Raw genomic sequence first — 14471 nt, 5'->3', positions numbered from 1 at the left:
TGCGTTTTTGCTTCAACATTATTTTATTTTATTTGGTTTTCCTGTAAAAGTTAATAACTCCATGTCCATGTGTTTAAACAGGCAAGAAGAGAGAGAGAAAGGACAGTGAGCAGAAAAGGATGAGGGATGTTTCAGGAAGCTTGTGCAAAATTGAGGAAATTTAGGGATTTTTGTAATTTCCAGGTATCTTACCTTATGAACAGTATGTGAAGAACCAAGAAGGTTACAAAGCAAGATGGTAATTCATAATCCTTCAGATAACAAAAAGTGAACTTCTCTGTTTCTCAGACAGAGCTGGGAAGAATTTGAAAGGAGTTACCATTGATTTAAAGGAGGAAGATGCTCAGTAAACTGATATGCTTAATGGTGAGAATTGTGTAAATTTTGTGTTATTCATAAGTAAATTACATGCTTATCTGGCATCTCCTAGATGACCAAGATGGGGAAGAGCATCAGATATAGGGCATAAAGACCCTCCTTTTCATCTTCCCATTATTAGTAGGACACAGTGGCTCTTGGCCAAGATGGCTCTGGTGCTCAGTAGGCCTTTGTGGAATCATTTGTTTTATTGACTGATTGATTGATTGATTTTTAGAGACAGGGTTTCACTCTGTCACCCAGGCTAGAGTGAAGTGGCACAATCATAGCTCAGTGTAACCTCGAACTCCTGAGCTCAAGCCATCTTCCCACCTAGCCCCCCGAGTAGCTGGAGCGCCACTACGCCCAGCTATTTTAAAAAAAACAAATTTTTTTTGAAACAATGGAGTCTCGCTATGTTGCCCAGGCTGGTCCTGAACTCCTGGCCTCCAGCCATCCTCCTGCCTCAGCCTCCCAAAGTGCTGAATTATAGGCGTGGGCCACCATGCCCGGCCGGATCATTTATTTTTTAAAGTGTGTGTTTGTTTATTGGTAGCTGTGCTGGCTAATAACAGGGATGTTTATGGTATTTAGTGAAAGGTTGCTGAATGGTTCAAAGCCATGAGGACTACCTTTGGGTTCTTCTTGTGTGCGATGGATTTCCTCACTGAGCTGAAAATTTCTAAATTGGGGTTTATCAGAGAAGGCAATTGGACTGATATCTCTTGATTCAGTTTCTCTTCCAAACTTGTACCTCGATACTAAAGACAGTCTGTGGGTACAAATCTGACGATGGCTGTGATAATCAGTTTCACAGCCCTTACGTCATTACCTCTGAAAGATGTGTTAAAAAAAATGACATTTTCCTCATCTGCGTCAGCGGTATAGTTTGTATTGCTTTCCTGTGTTTCACACTTTGTGTTGATATGTTACTTCTGAAATCGTCTACAAGGGTGTGACCTGTATTAGATACTGCTTTTTTAGAAAATGGAATCTGACCACAACTTGTCCCCATGGAGAGCCCATTTCTGGCCACTCTCTGGTGCTGGTGAGGAAGGTGACTTTCCTCTGACAGTAGCTGATTGTATATGACTGTTTGAATAGTAAGTTTCCAGTCCTTGTCATTCTACTGTCAATTTGAAGATTTTTTTTTTTCTTCGAAATGAAGTGTTACTCTGTCACCCAGGCTGGAGTGCAATGGCATGGTCTCAGCTCACTGCAACCTCTGCCTCCTGGGTTCAAGCGATTCTTTCGTTTCAGCTTTCCGAGTAGCTGGGACTGCAGGCACATGACACCACACCCGGCTAATTTTTGTATTTTTAGTAGAGATGGGGTTTCACTAAGTTGGCCAGGCTGATCTCGAACTGCTGACCTCGTGATCCGCCCGCCTTGGCCCCCTAAAGTGTTGAGAGATTACAGGCGTGAGCCACTGCGCCTGGCTGATTTTTTTTTTTTTTTTTGAGACAGAGTCTCACTGTGTCTTCCAGGCTGGAGTGCAGTGGTGTGATCTCGGCTCACTGCAACCTCTGCCTCCCAGGTTCAAGCGATTCTCCTACCTCGGCCTCCCTAGTAGCTGGGACTACAGGCGAGTGCTGGCACGCCCGGCTAATTTTTTGTATTTTTAGTAGAGACAGGATTTCACCGTGTTAGCCAGGATGGTCTCGATTTCCTGACCTCGTGATCTGCCCGCCTCAGCCTCCCAATGTGCTGGGATTACAGGCATGAGCCACTGCGCCCGGCTGATTTTTTTTTTTTTTTTTGAGACAGAGTCTTGCTCTGTTGCCCAGGCTGGAGTGCAGTGGCGCGATAGCTCACTGCAGCCTCTACCTCCTGGGTTCAAGTGATTCTCCTGCCTTAGCCTCCCAAGTAACTGGGATTACAGGTGTGAACCACCACGCCCAGCTAAGTTTTGTATTTTTAGTAGAGATGGGGTTTCACCATGTTGGTCAGGCTGATCTTGAACTCCTGATCTCAGGTCATCTGCCCACCTTAGCCTCCCAAAGTGCAATTTGAAGATTTTTAAGTCTGCCAGTTTACTGCATTATGAATTACACTTTTGGAACCCATACTGTAGTTTTTTTGTTTAGGCCATAAAAGAATCAAAGGTAATACAGGTTGAGTATTCTTGATCCCAAATGCTTGGGACCAAAAGTGTTGGATTTTGGATTTTTTCAGATTTTGGAATATGTGCATAATACTTACTGGTTGAGCATCTCCAATCTGAAAATCCCAAATCCAAAATGCTCCAGTGAGCATTTCCTTTGAGCATGACCTTTGACTGTCATGTCGGCACTCAAAAAGTTTTGGATTTTGGAGCATTTTGGATTTTGGATTTTCAGATTAGGGATGCTTAGCCTGTAGCAGGATCCAGGACTTGGTGGCATCCTGTTAGTAGCAGATGTTGACTGTTTACTTTCTTCTGTTTTCTGGTGGGTCTAAAGAAAATTCTTAGGCTGGGCGCGGTGGCCCACACCTGTAAATCCTAGCACTTTGGGAGGCTGAGGTGGGCAGATCACTTGAGGTCAGGAGTTCGAGACCCACCTGGCCAACATGGTGAAACCTTGTCTCTACTAAAAATAGAAAAATTAGCCAAGCGTGGTGGCATGTGCCTGTAGTCCCAGCTACTCAGGAGGCTGAGACAGGAGAATCTCTTGAACCCAGGAGCAGAGGTTGCAGTGCTGAGATTATGCCACTTTACTCCAGCAAGACTCCGTCTCAAAAAAAAAGAAAATTTGTGGGCCGGGCATGGTGGCTCACGCCTGTAATCCCAGCACTTTGGGAGGCCGAAGCGGGCAGATCACGAGGTCAGGAGATTGAAACCATCCTTGCCAACATGGTGAAACCCTGTCTCTACTAAAAATACAAAAATTAGCTGGGTGTGGTGGCATGTGCCTGTAGTCCCAGCTATTCAGGAGGCTGAGGCACAAGAATTGCTCGAACCTGGGAGGTGGAGGTTGCAGTGAGCTGAGATCGCGCCACTGCACTCCAGCCTGGTGACAGAGCGAGACTCTGTCTCAAAAAAAAAAAAGAAAAAAAAGAAAAGAAAATTTGTTTGTTGCTGTCTTCTAAATTTGAACTCATTCTAGACTATGAGTAGTTCTTTTTTTGGTATTCAAATTTATTTTTTAGCATTAGGTAATTCTCTAATTTTCTTATGGGGTGTTTGGTAGAATTGCCTTTTATTTATTTATTTGTTTGTTTGTTTGTTTCCAAGACGGAGGAGTCTCACTCTGTCACCCAGGCTGAAGTGCAGTGGTGCAATCTTGGTTCACTGCAACCTCTGCCTCTCAGGTTCAAGTAATTCTCGTGCCTCAGCCACCCTATAGCTGAGACTATGCACCACCACACCTGGCTAATTTTTGTATTTTTTTTAGTAGAGATGGGGTTTCGCCATGTTGGCCAGGCTCTTCTCAAACTCCTGGCCTCAATTGATCCACTTGCCTTGGTCTCTCAAAGTGTTGGGATTACAAGCATGAGCCACTGTGCTTGGCCTAGAAGTGCCTTTTAAAGACTCCTTGAAGGTTTTAGTTTTGTGCAGAGTGTGGGCTGATGGTAAACAGAATTTTTTGGTCCAGAGCTTATCTTCCTTGGAATTCAGGAGCCCATCTCTTGCCCTTAGGGCAGGTGGCCCTAAGCCCTTGAGAGGGGATCCTGCCTTGCACCAGCTGGTCAGTAGCTGACCCCCAGTGATGCCTTAATGTTTGACGTTGCCATTATCCATGACACAACCTTTCTTCGTCTCCTTCCTAATCATCCCTCAGTTCAATAGTGCGTGACTAGAGAGCTTCACCAATCTCCATCTGGCCGAACTTCAGAAGAAGTAGAAACTGAAGCAGGGTTTCATCTGCTGAGCATCTGAAGCTACTGGAGGTTAGGAGAAATACCTTTCAGAAAGCATGAAATTCAACCACTGGTGGAGAGAAAGAGACTAGGAAATAGAGGCAGTCGTATCATTAGGGAGGTGCTGGGGACTGTGTGCCACATATTTTTAGTGTTGGAGTCACCCGCCACCGTCACTGTGTGAGCTCACAGTTCTCTCAGGGAGCATCTTGGACACTGAGTCATTACATTCCTTTAGAGTGATTTAACTCAACAGCTTGACACCTTCATTAATTTTACAACATGAAGCCTGGGTGCTCTCTGCTTCCTCTTTAACAGTGCAGGGAAATTAGAGGAATATTGAAAATATAAAACCAGGGGATACTGGAAGAAGGAGCAGTCAAGGAGCTGTTGAAAGACATCATGTTAAGGAATTGAACTACTTGTCTTTCCTTGGTATCTCTTGGGATTGAGCACCCAGCTCTTGCCACTCGTCTCTGGCACATAAACCTTTTATTTCCGTTCCTGGCATGCTGGCCGAACCTCCAACTTGCAGCCAGCTCGTTTGCCTTCTCTGCTGAGGTCACTGCTACCGTGATCCGTGTATAATGGCATTTTCCTCCTCTTTTCAGTATGAAGGCTATTACAGTTTCTTCTCTAAACAGTACTTCAAACAATTTGCTGCCAGTTGCATTTCAAAGCCAGGGAAAAGGCAAATGTCATCCTTTTTTTCTCCCCTCTTTGGGTAACTGCTTTGTTGGTTGCATCAAAAATTAGAGGGGCTGCTATCTAAATTCAGGTGGGGATGCGTGGGGACAAGGCATTTAAATTTGCTTTTCTTTCTCCCTGAAGGAGAAAAACGCTTTTCCTTCTCAACCTTTCCTAAAAAGGAACTTTGATCTTCCCAACCCACAAGCAAGGGTTTCATTTCTTCCAGGCCGGCGTGTGCTCCACAGCTCCTTCTGTGGCGTGGTGACTGTCGCCCGCTGCATCAGCAGCTCTGCTTTTCAAGCTGTGCTCCTCCACTGCACCAGCGCCCTTGGGCTGGAAGTTGGCACCCAGAGTCCTCGGCTGGACATGGACACCTCTCCAAAGTCACCCTTACGTCCCTAAGATCACTGTACCTTGACATTAAATAGTGCATGGTGGTTTAAGGTGCTTTTTATTTCAATATGCATTTCTGGAAGAACTACTTTAATCAAAGAACAAAACAATGACATTCTGGCAAGCAGTTCATGCAATATTTTTAACTAAGGCCAAGGGAAAAAAAAATAAATGGCAGAGATATTTCACTTTGAAAGGTAGTTTTTGCGCATGTGAAGTTGCCGCTTTTCATAAAGGCTTTTACTACATATATCAATGAGTTTTAAGAGAGACTAGGGTCAATAATGCATGCTTTAGAATTCCCTAAATACAGATTTACACAATAGCCTTAAAATATATTATGTTCTATCATGTCAACTCTTATGCACTTCTACCAGCGGAATTTTATTTCTTTAATGTGAAAAACAAAAGGACAGAGGAAAGTAAAGTAAAACAAAGGAAATTAGGGCCCACAAGCTTAATTAGTATAGTGTTGTAACCCAAATCAACAATGGGAAGGACACAGTGACAAAACCCAGGAAATTCCAAGTTGAAAGAGAGTCTCTTTCCTTTAACTCCTTGAGTGCCAGGGCACTTGCTAGCCAGCTCCTTACACAGGTGCAGGAGGCTACCTGAGTACAACTCATTGTCTTTATTGTTGAACTTCCTGGCTTTTGTTGACTTTCCCTTCTCTTTTCCTCCCTTAATGCACATGAAACATACCTTTGTGTGTGTGTTAATTATAGATAAACGGGCTAAAATTGCCTCTTGGTTTTGTAACCCTCAGAGAAGGGGAAAGAGTACAAAAAAAATTCCTGTCACTGTCATCTGTTCATTTTTAATGAGCAATTTTTAAAAATTGAAAATAAAAGAGGAAAATGAATAGGTGTTGAACCAGCCCGTGATATGTAAATGCCAACTAGTAATTACCTAAAACCTCAATTTTCATTCTGTTTCATCTTGCAAAACATTTCATTTTCCCTGAGTGAAAACACTTAATTTGGGCTGTGCGAGTTAGCGGAGCGGCCGCCCCGGCCTGCGCCTCCGCCAGCTCCGGCTAGGGGGCACTTTGGCTCTGCGCTTCTGCCGCCTGCGGGCTCGTCCACCTCAAGGTTATTCCCCTCTTGCCATTCCAGTGGTTTTACTCCGAGTGTGCAGGCCCCTCCCCCCCACTCCCACTAGTCTGGTTTCGGGGAGCCTGTTCCTCCTTGTCCTTGCAGAGGCGCGTATTGAATTTTGGCTGACCGAGCCTTCCTCTGCATATTAACTTTCCCCTCTTACCTGGCTGTTGGGCCCTTGGCTTCCCTGAGTTGCAGTCACACTCTGAGAGCAGCTTTCTGGAAGCTTTCTTTCTCTTTTTGAGGTTGCACACAGAACTGCCTCTAGTTTTTGTTTATTCCTGCTGCTTTTTTAGTCTTTCTTTTCATTTTGGCAGCTGGGGCAAATCTCCTGGATTGAAGCTCACACACATTTGCCCTCCCGCCACACTGAGAATGACAATTCCGACGCTTCCTTTCTTTTGCATACTCGTAGATTTTTCTTCTACTCGGTTTAGGATATGTCACCTTTTGGATATGTTCGTGGAATGTGGCTTGTGGTTGCCGCTGCTTCCTTCCCTCCCCAGCCCGTTCCCTAGCTAGAAAGAGAGCGTGTAGACTTGAGAAAGAACAGGGAGCCCGGCATTGTGAATGGTAGATCAGAGAGGAGCCTGCATGTAGAAAACCAGAATTATGTTGTCCTAGGACCCTGGATCCGAGAGTGCTCTGCCTGGAATCTCAAGGAACATGGCCTCTTTAGTGAGATATATAGCTTCATAATTAGCCCGTTGCATTTTTTCACGAGTGCTAGCATCAGCGTTCTACGATGTGTTTCTCTGATTAACAGCTGCTTTGCAACTATTTCCTTGTGCCGCCGATGACCATATTTGTCAAAGAACTCCTGACAGAGTACTGATTTCTTACTAAAATGCAGCATTTCTGTTTGAAGAGGGTTCTCTCATTCTTGGCAGTGCCTGGCTTTTTAAGTCAGTCCTTGTTAAAACTCGAGTTGGCTTTGGTCTAACGCTTGTTAACAGGATTCTGGGTATCTACTTTAGAGTATGAATGTAGGAACCTTTCACAGGCAATTTAATCTTCTGAGCAGCACACGTGGAGCAGTGCAGCGCTGGAATGGGGTTTTGGGCCCGTAGATTATATTGGTCATTTTCTTTTGCCCTCTAGTTGTGATCCCTCTGGGTTAAAAGGACTTGGCTTTGGTTGTTAGTGTCATTAATTTTTGAATATTTTTAATATTTTAAGATGGTTAATGAATGCCCACATCTTAGGAGATAGATGTGTATGTAGTACACAGGAGTGCTGGAATTGGTGGCATTCCAAATAAGTGTCACTGGAGACAATGCATCAGGTTTACATGTCAGGTGCAAAGTGCTAAGGCTCCCTCAAACCCCAGTTTCATTATTAGGCAGGCTCTGTCCTCCTGTCCCCCTCGTGCAGAAAACAAAGTGTGTATTCTGAAGATTACAATGTGCAGGTCTTTTGTAGGAGAGTGGAAAACACATAGGAAGCATCTCTTTGGTGAGGACTGTCAGGAACCTCAGTTCTTCTCACTGGGGATTACTTACCCTACACAATGCATTTAACAGCACATAGTTCATAGTAGATAACCCCTGAGTATACTGTATTCCATTGATTTATACAGTTACAAATCCTGCTCTCTCAAATACAAATCTCTCTCAATTGGCCAGTCATCTTAGATCTAAAGGTGTTTTTCAACCTGAAGTCCCCCCCAACCTTTTTTCCAAGTTGCTGGCAGTGACTCCGGTGTAACCATTGTTATGAGACTGCAAAGACAAGAATTTACTCCTCTTCCTTGCACCTCAGTTATATCTCTAAGTGACGCATAGTGAAAATTATGAAATTTCCCCAAAATTGTGGAGTTGGTGGTGGCACAGTTGTTTTATTTTGCTTTGGGTGGAGAAGGGGACAGAAGGTAGGGTCAGAGGGATGGGTGGGGGGCAGAAACTGTGGTCTGTTTTCTTCAGAGTTCGTCTTCTTTATATTTTGATTAAACTAGCTATTGGTAATTCAAGGTGCACTCATTAAGAACTCAGTGCAAGAGGAAGGGAAAGGAACACTGATTCCATATTTATCACAGGCTTACCAGCAAGCGGCTTCGACAGTGGCATCAGCAGCTTAGCGCCAGAATTCGCCCTGGCTTGCTGCACTCCCACAACATGTGCAATAAAGTTCCTGTCTCCGTTTTACATCTTTGACATTGAGGCGGAAGATTTGGCCTGAATTTATGTAATTTAGTTGGGCACAAATATAACCCATGAATAGTCACATTCATCTTCTAATTAGAAAATCAAACGATAATACAGGACAGGCTGCAGGCACCCCATCATCGAATCCAACAAAAGCGTGTTGTGTGTGTTGGGCCTCTGCAGAGGAAAGTCAGTTGAATTGCTTCATGAAGTTAATGAAAAGTGCCCAACAATAGGTGGGTGAAAGGCACAAACCGAGCGCCCTGTCAGTTACTTAGTGTGTGAAGATGTTAGCATTATGGGTAAAGAGTTTTGCAAAATCTTCTCCCGTTGATGTATGAATCATGGGGCTATAAAATTCTAGATTGGACAGGTCCTTCCCCCCATTTTGTAGTGCCAGTTCCTTGCAGGGAGGGAGGGAGAAGAGTCTAGAGTAACTGAAGAAATAATTAGTGAAAGGAGGAGAGAGGTTTTCATATGTTCACACTTACATGTAGCCGCTTCTCAGGGTATCTTTCTTATTCAGCACATTAGGTTGGGGCTATTTGAGTGCTTTATATTTTTGCATCTAGTGTAGTGATGTCGATGCTGTTAAATATGTGATTTGCCTGTCGCCTGCATTTTCAGACAAAGATCAAGAGGAACATAAACAAGCCCCAAATATACTTTATGTAGGTGTTTGGCAGTATTATTTTATATGACTTGAAATTAGTGAAGGGAAACTTTAAAAGAAATTGTTCATATTTTTGCAAGTTTGAAGTGTGCCGGGACTTTGTCAAATTCCCGTTAAAATAAATACGTCAATTTCATCTCCCTTCGAAATTCATTTATCTTGCTTTTTTAAAAGGTGTTTTCTACTTTACCTGATGTTTAAATTGGATTCGCTCGTTTATGCTGTTCTTTGCTATATCCCCCACGTTCTTCTTAAATGAATTACTAATGACAGAGCACTCCATCATTCCCTCTCTGCAGCCACTTTAAGGAAAGCATGGTGATCTAAACCTTTTAACCTATTAAAGATGATTTTTCCCAATTGAATCAGACCCACCACAGGTGTAATAACTAATCATTTAAACTACACCTGCTATTATGTATTTTTAAGCCATTATGCGTGTTGGATAGATGATAATTCATGTTTATTGCATTGTCCGATGGATCCGTTTTGCCTACACTAGGCTGATTAATGTATTTAAAGAAATAAGAGATGCAATTTTTTTAAAAAAATTGATGGAATGCGCCAAGCACTGCATTGAGTGCACCATTAAACCCATCAGAACTTTGCTCTCTGACCAGAAATGCATATACCAAGGATTATATTAAAAAAGCAAGGTGAAACCTGTGTGTTCCGGTGGTGGGATTCTGTTTTCTTTCTCTGTCATGGAAAATTTTGGAAGGACGAAGGAAAGATTTCTGTTTCTATGGGTAAATGATAGGAGCTGAACTATTAGCATCTTCTGCTTAAGACCTGTTCATCCACATTTCCGCTGACACCTGGTACATGTATCACACACAGCATGCAGACTACCGCATGATACGAATAGTGTAATTTTCTTGTGTGTTGAAGGTGTGTTTTTTTGTCCAGGTGAAGAACAACTATCCCCATGCCATCTGAGCTGTGCAGACTGGCGCTGACCCTGGGGGCCAGTGACTGGGTACCTGTTCATTCTCTTTCCAGAGCAGGGGCGTCGCTTCCGCTGGTTTTTCTCCTTGTCTCCCATTTCTCCTTTCTCCTTTTCCCCGTCTCTTCTGTTATAGCTCCTCGTGTACTGTTGCCTCCTCCCCACCTTTCCCACCTCTACCCATCCCCTCTTCTTTTTTTCTCTTCTTTTTTCCTTCTTCCCTTCTCCCATCTCTTCATTAAAACGCATCAGTGTTGTAGATGTTTGTTAGATTTCTCTTGATTTTGGTGTGACCTGAGGCGATCTGGTTGAGTAGCTTAAGGGGTGAATATGCCGTTTGGGGGCTCTAGAATCTTGAGCATTCATTTTTCTTTAGTGCAGAACTGGTCTATTACTGTGGTTCATGATGGTGGTTAGTACTGTTGGCAGCATTGCAGGACAGATGGTAATCTGTGCGGAGCTGGGCTTGGCTCTCAAGGGACACTAGTATGTCCTGTCGGTGACAGGCCCAGATCTGAAAAGTCAAGATACTGAGTTCATCCTTTAGGGGGAATGTCTAGGGTAAGCCTCCCACAGAGGGGTTACAGGGAAAATGAATACAGGCTTTTCTCTGGCTTTTTTTCTTTGGTTTATCCTCATATCTTTTGTTCCCCAAAAGTCTAGTCTCAGGATTACGTTCATATAAAATATGGGGAAGGAGATTATTTGTAACTTGTATTTCACTTATAGTCACAGTACTTTCTGTTTGACTGCTTCCCTTAGTTTGAAGGATCTTAGAAAACTTCCTCACATCTAGCCTTAGAAATTTTTTCTTTCAACAACTTATGAGTGAACTGCAGGGCCTGTTGACTTTATCTGTAACATGAGACCATATTATTCCTTTGGTTTTGATGAGGCGAATAATAGCAGTCATTTAAAACAGCCCCTTTCCTACCTGGGGCAGGTGGGCGTTTCCCATCCATAGGGCTGGTGTCTGGGGTGGAAAGTAGACAAGCCAGGTGTAAACACACACTTCGCGTGTGCTGAGTGATGTGAAGGTTAATACCTGCAGCGGTGCCCCTTCCATCCCCTGCCCAGCTTATGTGGAGATAGGAAGATTTCATTAAATAATATTCATTACCAGAGGCAGGTAGACAATCTGTCAATCTGTCAGCTTTTAGCCATGAAACTCCAAACTTTGCCCTTTGAAGGCTCTTCAGAACTCAGCTCCAGTGCAGAAGGGGGGCCAGTGTGAATGGCCGTGGGTGTTGTCTCCGACATAATCCCTTCCAGCCGGGACGCCCTCAGCACTTTGCCAGGCTCTGGAGACAGCGTGGTCTCTGCCCTTCACTTGCTTGCAGTGTAGTTGGGGAGGCAGGCTGAACATTAGAAGACGGTGTAATTATGTCTTCAATTATATGGTACACAGTACAGGCACTGAAGAATTGAAGAGAATAGGGAGATCAGAGATGGCTTGCTTATTTAGGCAAGGCTTCGGGGAATCAGAACAGACTATAAAAGGGCTGTGCTGATAGAGAACGTGTGTGTGTGTGTGTGTGTGTGTGTGTGTGTGTGTGTACGTGTGCGTGGGGTAACGTTTAGACAGGTGGAGGCAGGAAAGGGAGGCCTTCCAGAAAGACAGCATACAGGGCACAAGGGCGGCGACATGGGTGCGCATGGCCACACCTGCTGTGGAGTATGAAGAATCAGCTCGAATGGAGATCAGGAGGAACAGGAAGGATCATCGCAGGCCTGAAGCTCGGCAGAGGGATTAGATTTGACAGACTCAGATACAGGAAGCCAGTGAAGACAGGGAAACAACATCACCTTTCATTTAGGTAGATTTTAAGTTTAAGAAATAACTGATTATAAATTTGACCACAATAGTATGCTTGTCTCTGTGGAGCTGGGAAAAACGCCTAGGATTTTTAATCTTGAAATTCAGACTATTGAAGTGAAGTTTACTCCTCTATTTTCTTTCTCTCACCAGATTGCCACGGCAGTGAAGTTTCTACAGAATTCCCGGGTCCGCCAGAGCCCACTTGCAACCAGGAGAGCATTCCTAAAGAAGAAAGGTACAGGTTCTACAGGGCCGTGCAGCACGGCCTGCAGGGGGACTGGGGCTGGGGCAGATGGAAGCCACAGTGCAAGGCAGGTGCTAAGCTGCCAGGACTTCCTAGAGCTGCCCACTCACGGGGCAGTGGGGCTGAGGCGAGCCCCCAATTGGGGCATGCAGGTTTCTTACCTGACAGTGGAGCGGCAAGATGACACGATTCGGGTAATTAAGCACGGAGGACTTAGTCCAGTCCATCATGGCAAAGGCAGCATTCAGTAGCAGAGTTGGCCCATTGGATGAGACTGTGGAGGACTTCTAGTTTTTGGTCCGCTCTGTGTCAGTGACCCTGGCTGCAGGATGACTAGCTTAGGTTAGGAGTTCAGCTGCTTCAATAGAGAATGAGGAAGAAAGAAATGAAGGGCGAGGGAAACGAGATGACTAACAAGGTCAGGTTAAAGTCAAGCTTGGGGTCAGTCCGATTTACAGATTGAAGCGGTAAATTAGTGGTTTTATGGTATTTCTGTAAGCAGGGATAAAATGGACCCTGACAAATTCAATATTGTCTGAAGAGACAATCTATTCTGGTTCTGTTGGAATTTAGGGTATTTTTCTTTTTTGTAAAATGAAAACAAACAACAAAGAAACCTGACTTTTCAATTTTTTAGACATGTAATTTTCTAGAAATCTAATAAGTCATTTAAACGTCCTTATATACCATGAAGGGCAAAAGTGAGCTTTCTTCCTCCCAAAGCAAAACTCTTTTTTCCTTAAGGAGCTGGAATGCCAGCCTTGAAATTCTGAGTTTTGAGCTTTCAGTCATTTTTGGCTGGAATGGGTGGGTGATATTTCCTAGGTCTGCTCTGTGATGTCCCACTGAAGGGATGCAGCAGGAACCATTGGTCCCTTCACACGATCATGTCCCGGGGCTGCACTAACAGGGTTTGGGCAGAAGAAACCCAAACATTTCACCACAGGCAGCTGCTTCGCGGCAGCCCCAAGGCTAGGTCCCCGTGACAGAGTTGGTAAGGAGCACTGTGCGGCTGCTGGCTGGCTGCATTGTGCCAGCGCCCCTTATCATTAGGAGATTATTAAAATTTGGAGTGTGTTGGCTGGCCTCGCCACTCGGCAAGCATCATGCCATAAAAGAGTTTTTCCTTGAAATATGTGTACCTATGGGGAGTAATTAATCATAAAAGCTTAGGGATTTCAGCTCTCTCATCAAAGCAGTGAAGCTGGGGAAAGCTGAGCCTAAAAGCTGAGCTGATTACCCGGGGTAACCTGAGACAAAATCTATGGTTGCCGAGAGATCCTTAGCTCCAGTATATTGTGCAATATTATAACTGCCTGATCTTCTCTTCCACTGACAATGACCAGTTAGTCCTCATTTTCTCTCAAACGCAGCTGGGTTAGAATTTCATTTGCAGAAGGTATTTAGAGCAATTTAGAGACAAATGTCTCTGGTGTTTGCTCGGCACTTCCCCACCGCAGGATTTGCTGAGCAGTTTTAGTATCAGGAGCTCCATCTAATCTGTTTAATTTTAATAAATCCCTGACTGGGAGAGGGAGCAAAAAAAAAAAAAAAAAAAAGAGAGAGAGAGAGAAACTCTGGACCAAATAATACTTCTTTTGAGTTACTTGGCTAATAATTACTGTAGAGAGAAAACTGTTTTGTGCAATTATGATTTGTTGCTCCTTTAGGGAAAAAAATCCAACTGATCAATTCATCCAAGAGTCATTGTGCACCCTGTGCCTTGTCCCCGGACTCCCATCAGGAATTTAGCAGAGAACTGAACAGACAAAATCCCTGCCCTCGCAGAGCTTAAATTCTAGTGGAGAGAAGGCAGACGATTAACAAATGGGAAAATGAAATAGGTCGGATGTCAGATGCTGAGCACCATGGATACTGATGAATGAAGCAGGGAGCTGGGGTGAGGAACGCCAGGGTTGGTGTGGGCTGGATTGTGATCTTAAACAACATGAATGTCAGAGTGTCTCTAAGAGGGTGGCACATGAGCAAGGACTGGAAGGTGACTGTTTATTGGTACAGTGGATATAATTCCTTCTTGACCCCTAATTTGGGTTAGAGTTTTTAGAATTTTAGGCATCTGGCACCTTGAGATGCTATCCTGCCCTTCGTCCTCTAAAGAGAACCACATAAGTTTATCCCGTACTTAAACCCGGAATCCTGAGGTTAATCACCCATCTCCATTATCCTCTAAAATGCTGCTTCAGTCAGTAATTATCCATTTCCAAGTTGAATCCCAATGGAGTAGGTTCTGGCAAGACCTTTTCTGGG

General features: G+C 44.1%; 1 protein-coding gene across 1 annotated transcript in view; it reads left to right on the top strand.

The window, feature by feature from the left end:
* Positions 1–12673, top strand: part of LOC131384260 (peroxisomal membrane protein PEX14-like) — a 40418-nt gene extending 27745 nt beyond the window's left edge. The window contains exon 3 of the mRNA XM_058444404.1: positions 12110–12673. Within this exon, the coding sequence (XP_058300387.1) occupies positions 12110–12454 (345 nt within the window). The 3' untranslated portion in view covers positions 12455–12673. The remainder of the gene's footprint in view (positions 1–12109) is intronic.
* Positions 12674–14471: the final 1798 nt, after the last annotated feature.

This window comes from Hylobates moloch, unplaced genomic scaffold (assembly GCF_009828535.3).
Source record: "Hylobates moloch isolate HMO894 unplaced genomic scaffold, HMol_V3 SCAFFOLD_9, whole genome shotgun sequence".
NCBI classification, from domain to species: Eukaryota; Metazoa; Chordata; class Mammalia; order Primates; family Hylobatidae; genus Hylobates; species Hylobates moloch.
This window is presented reverse-complemented; position numbering and strand designations above follow the sequence as displayed.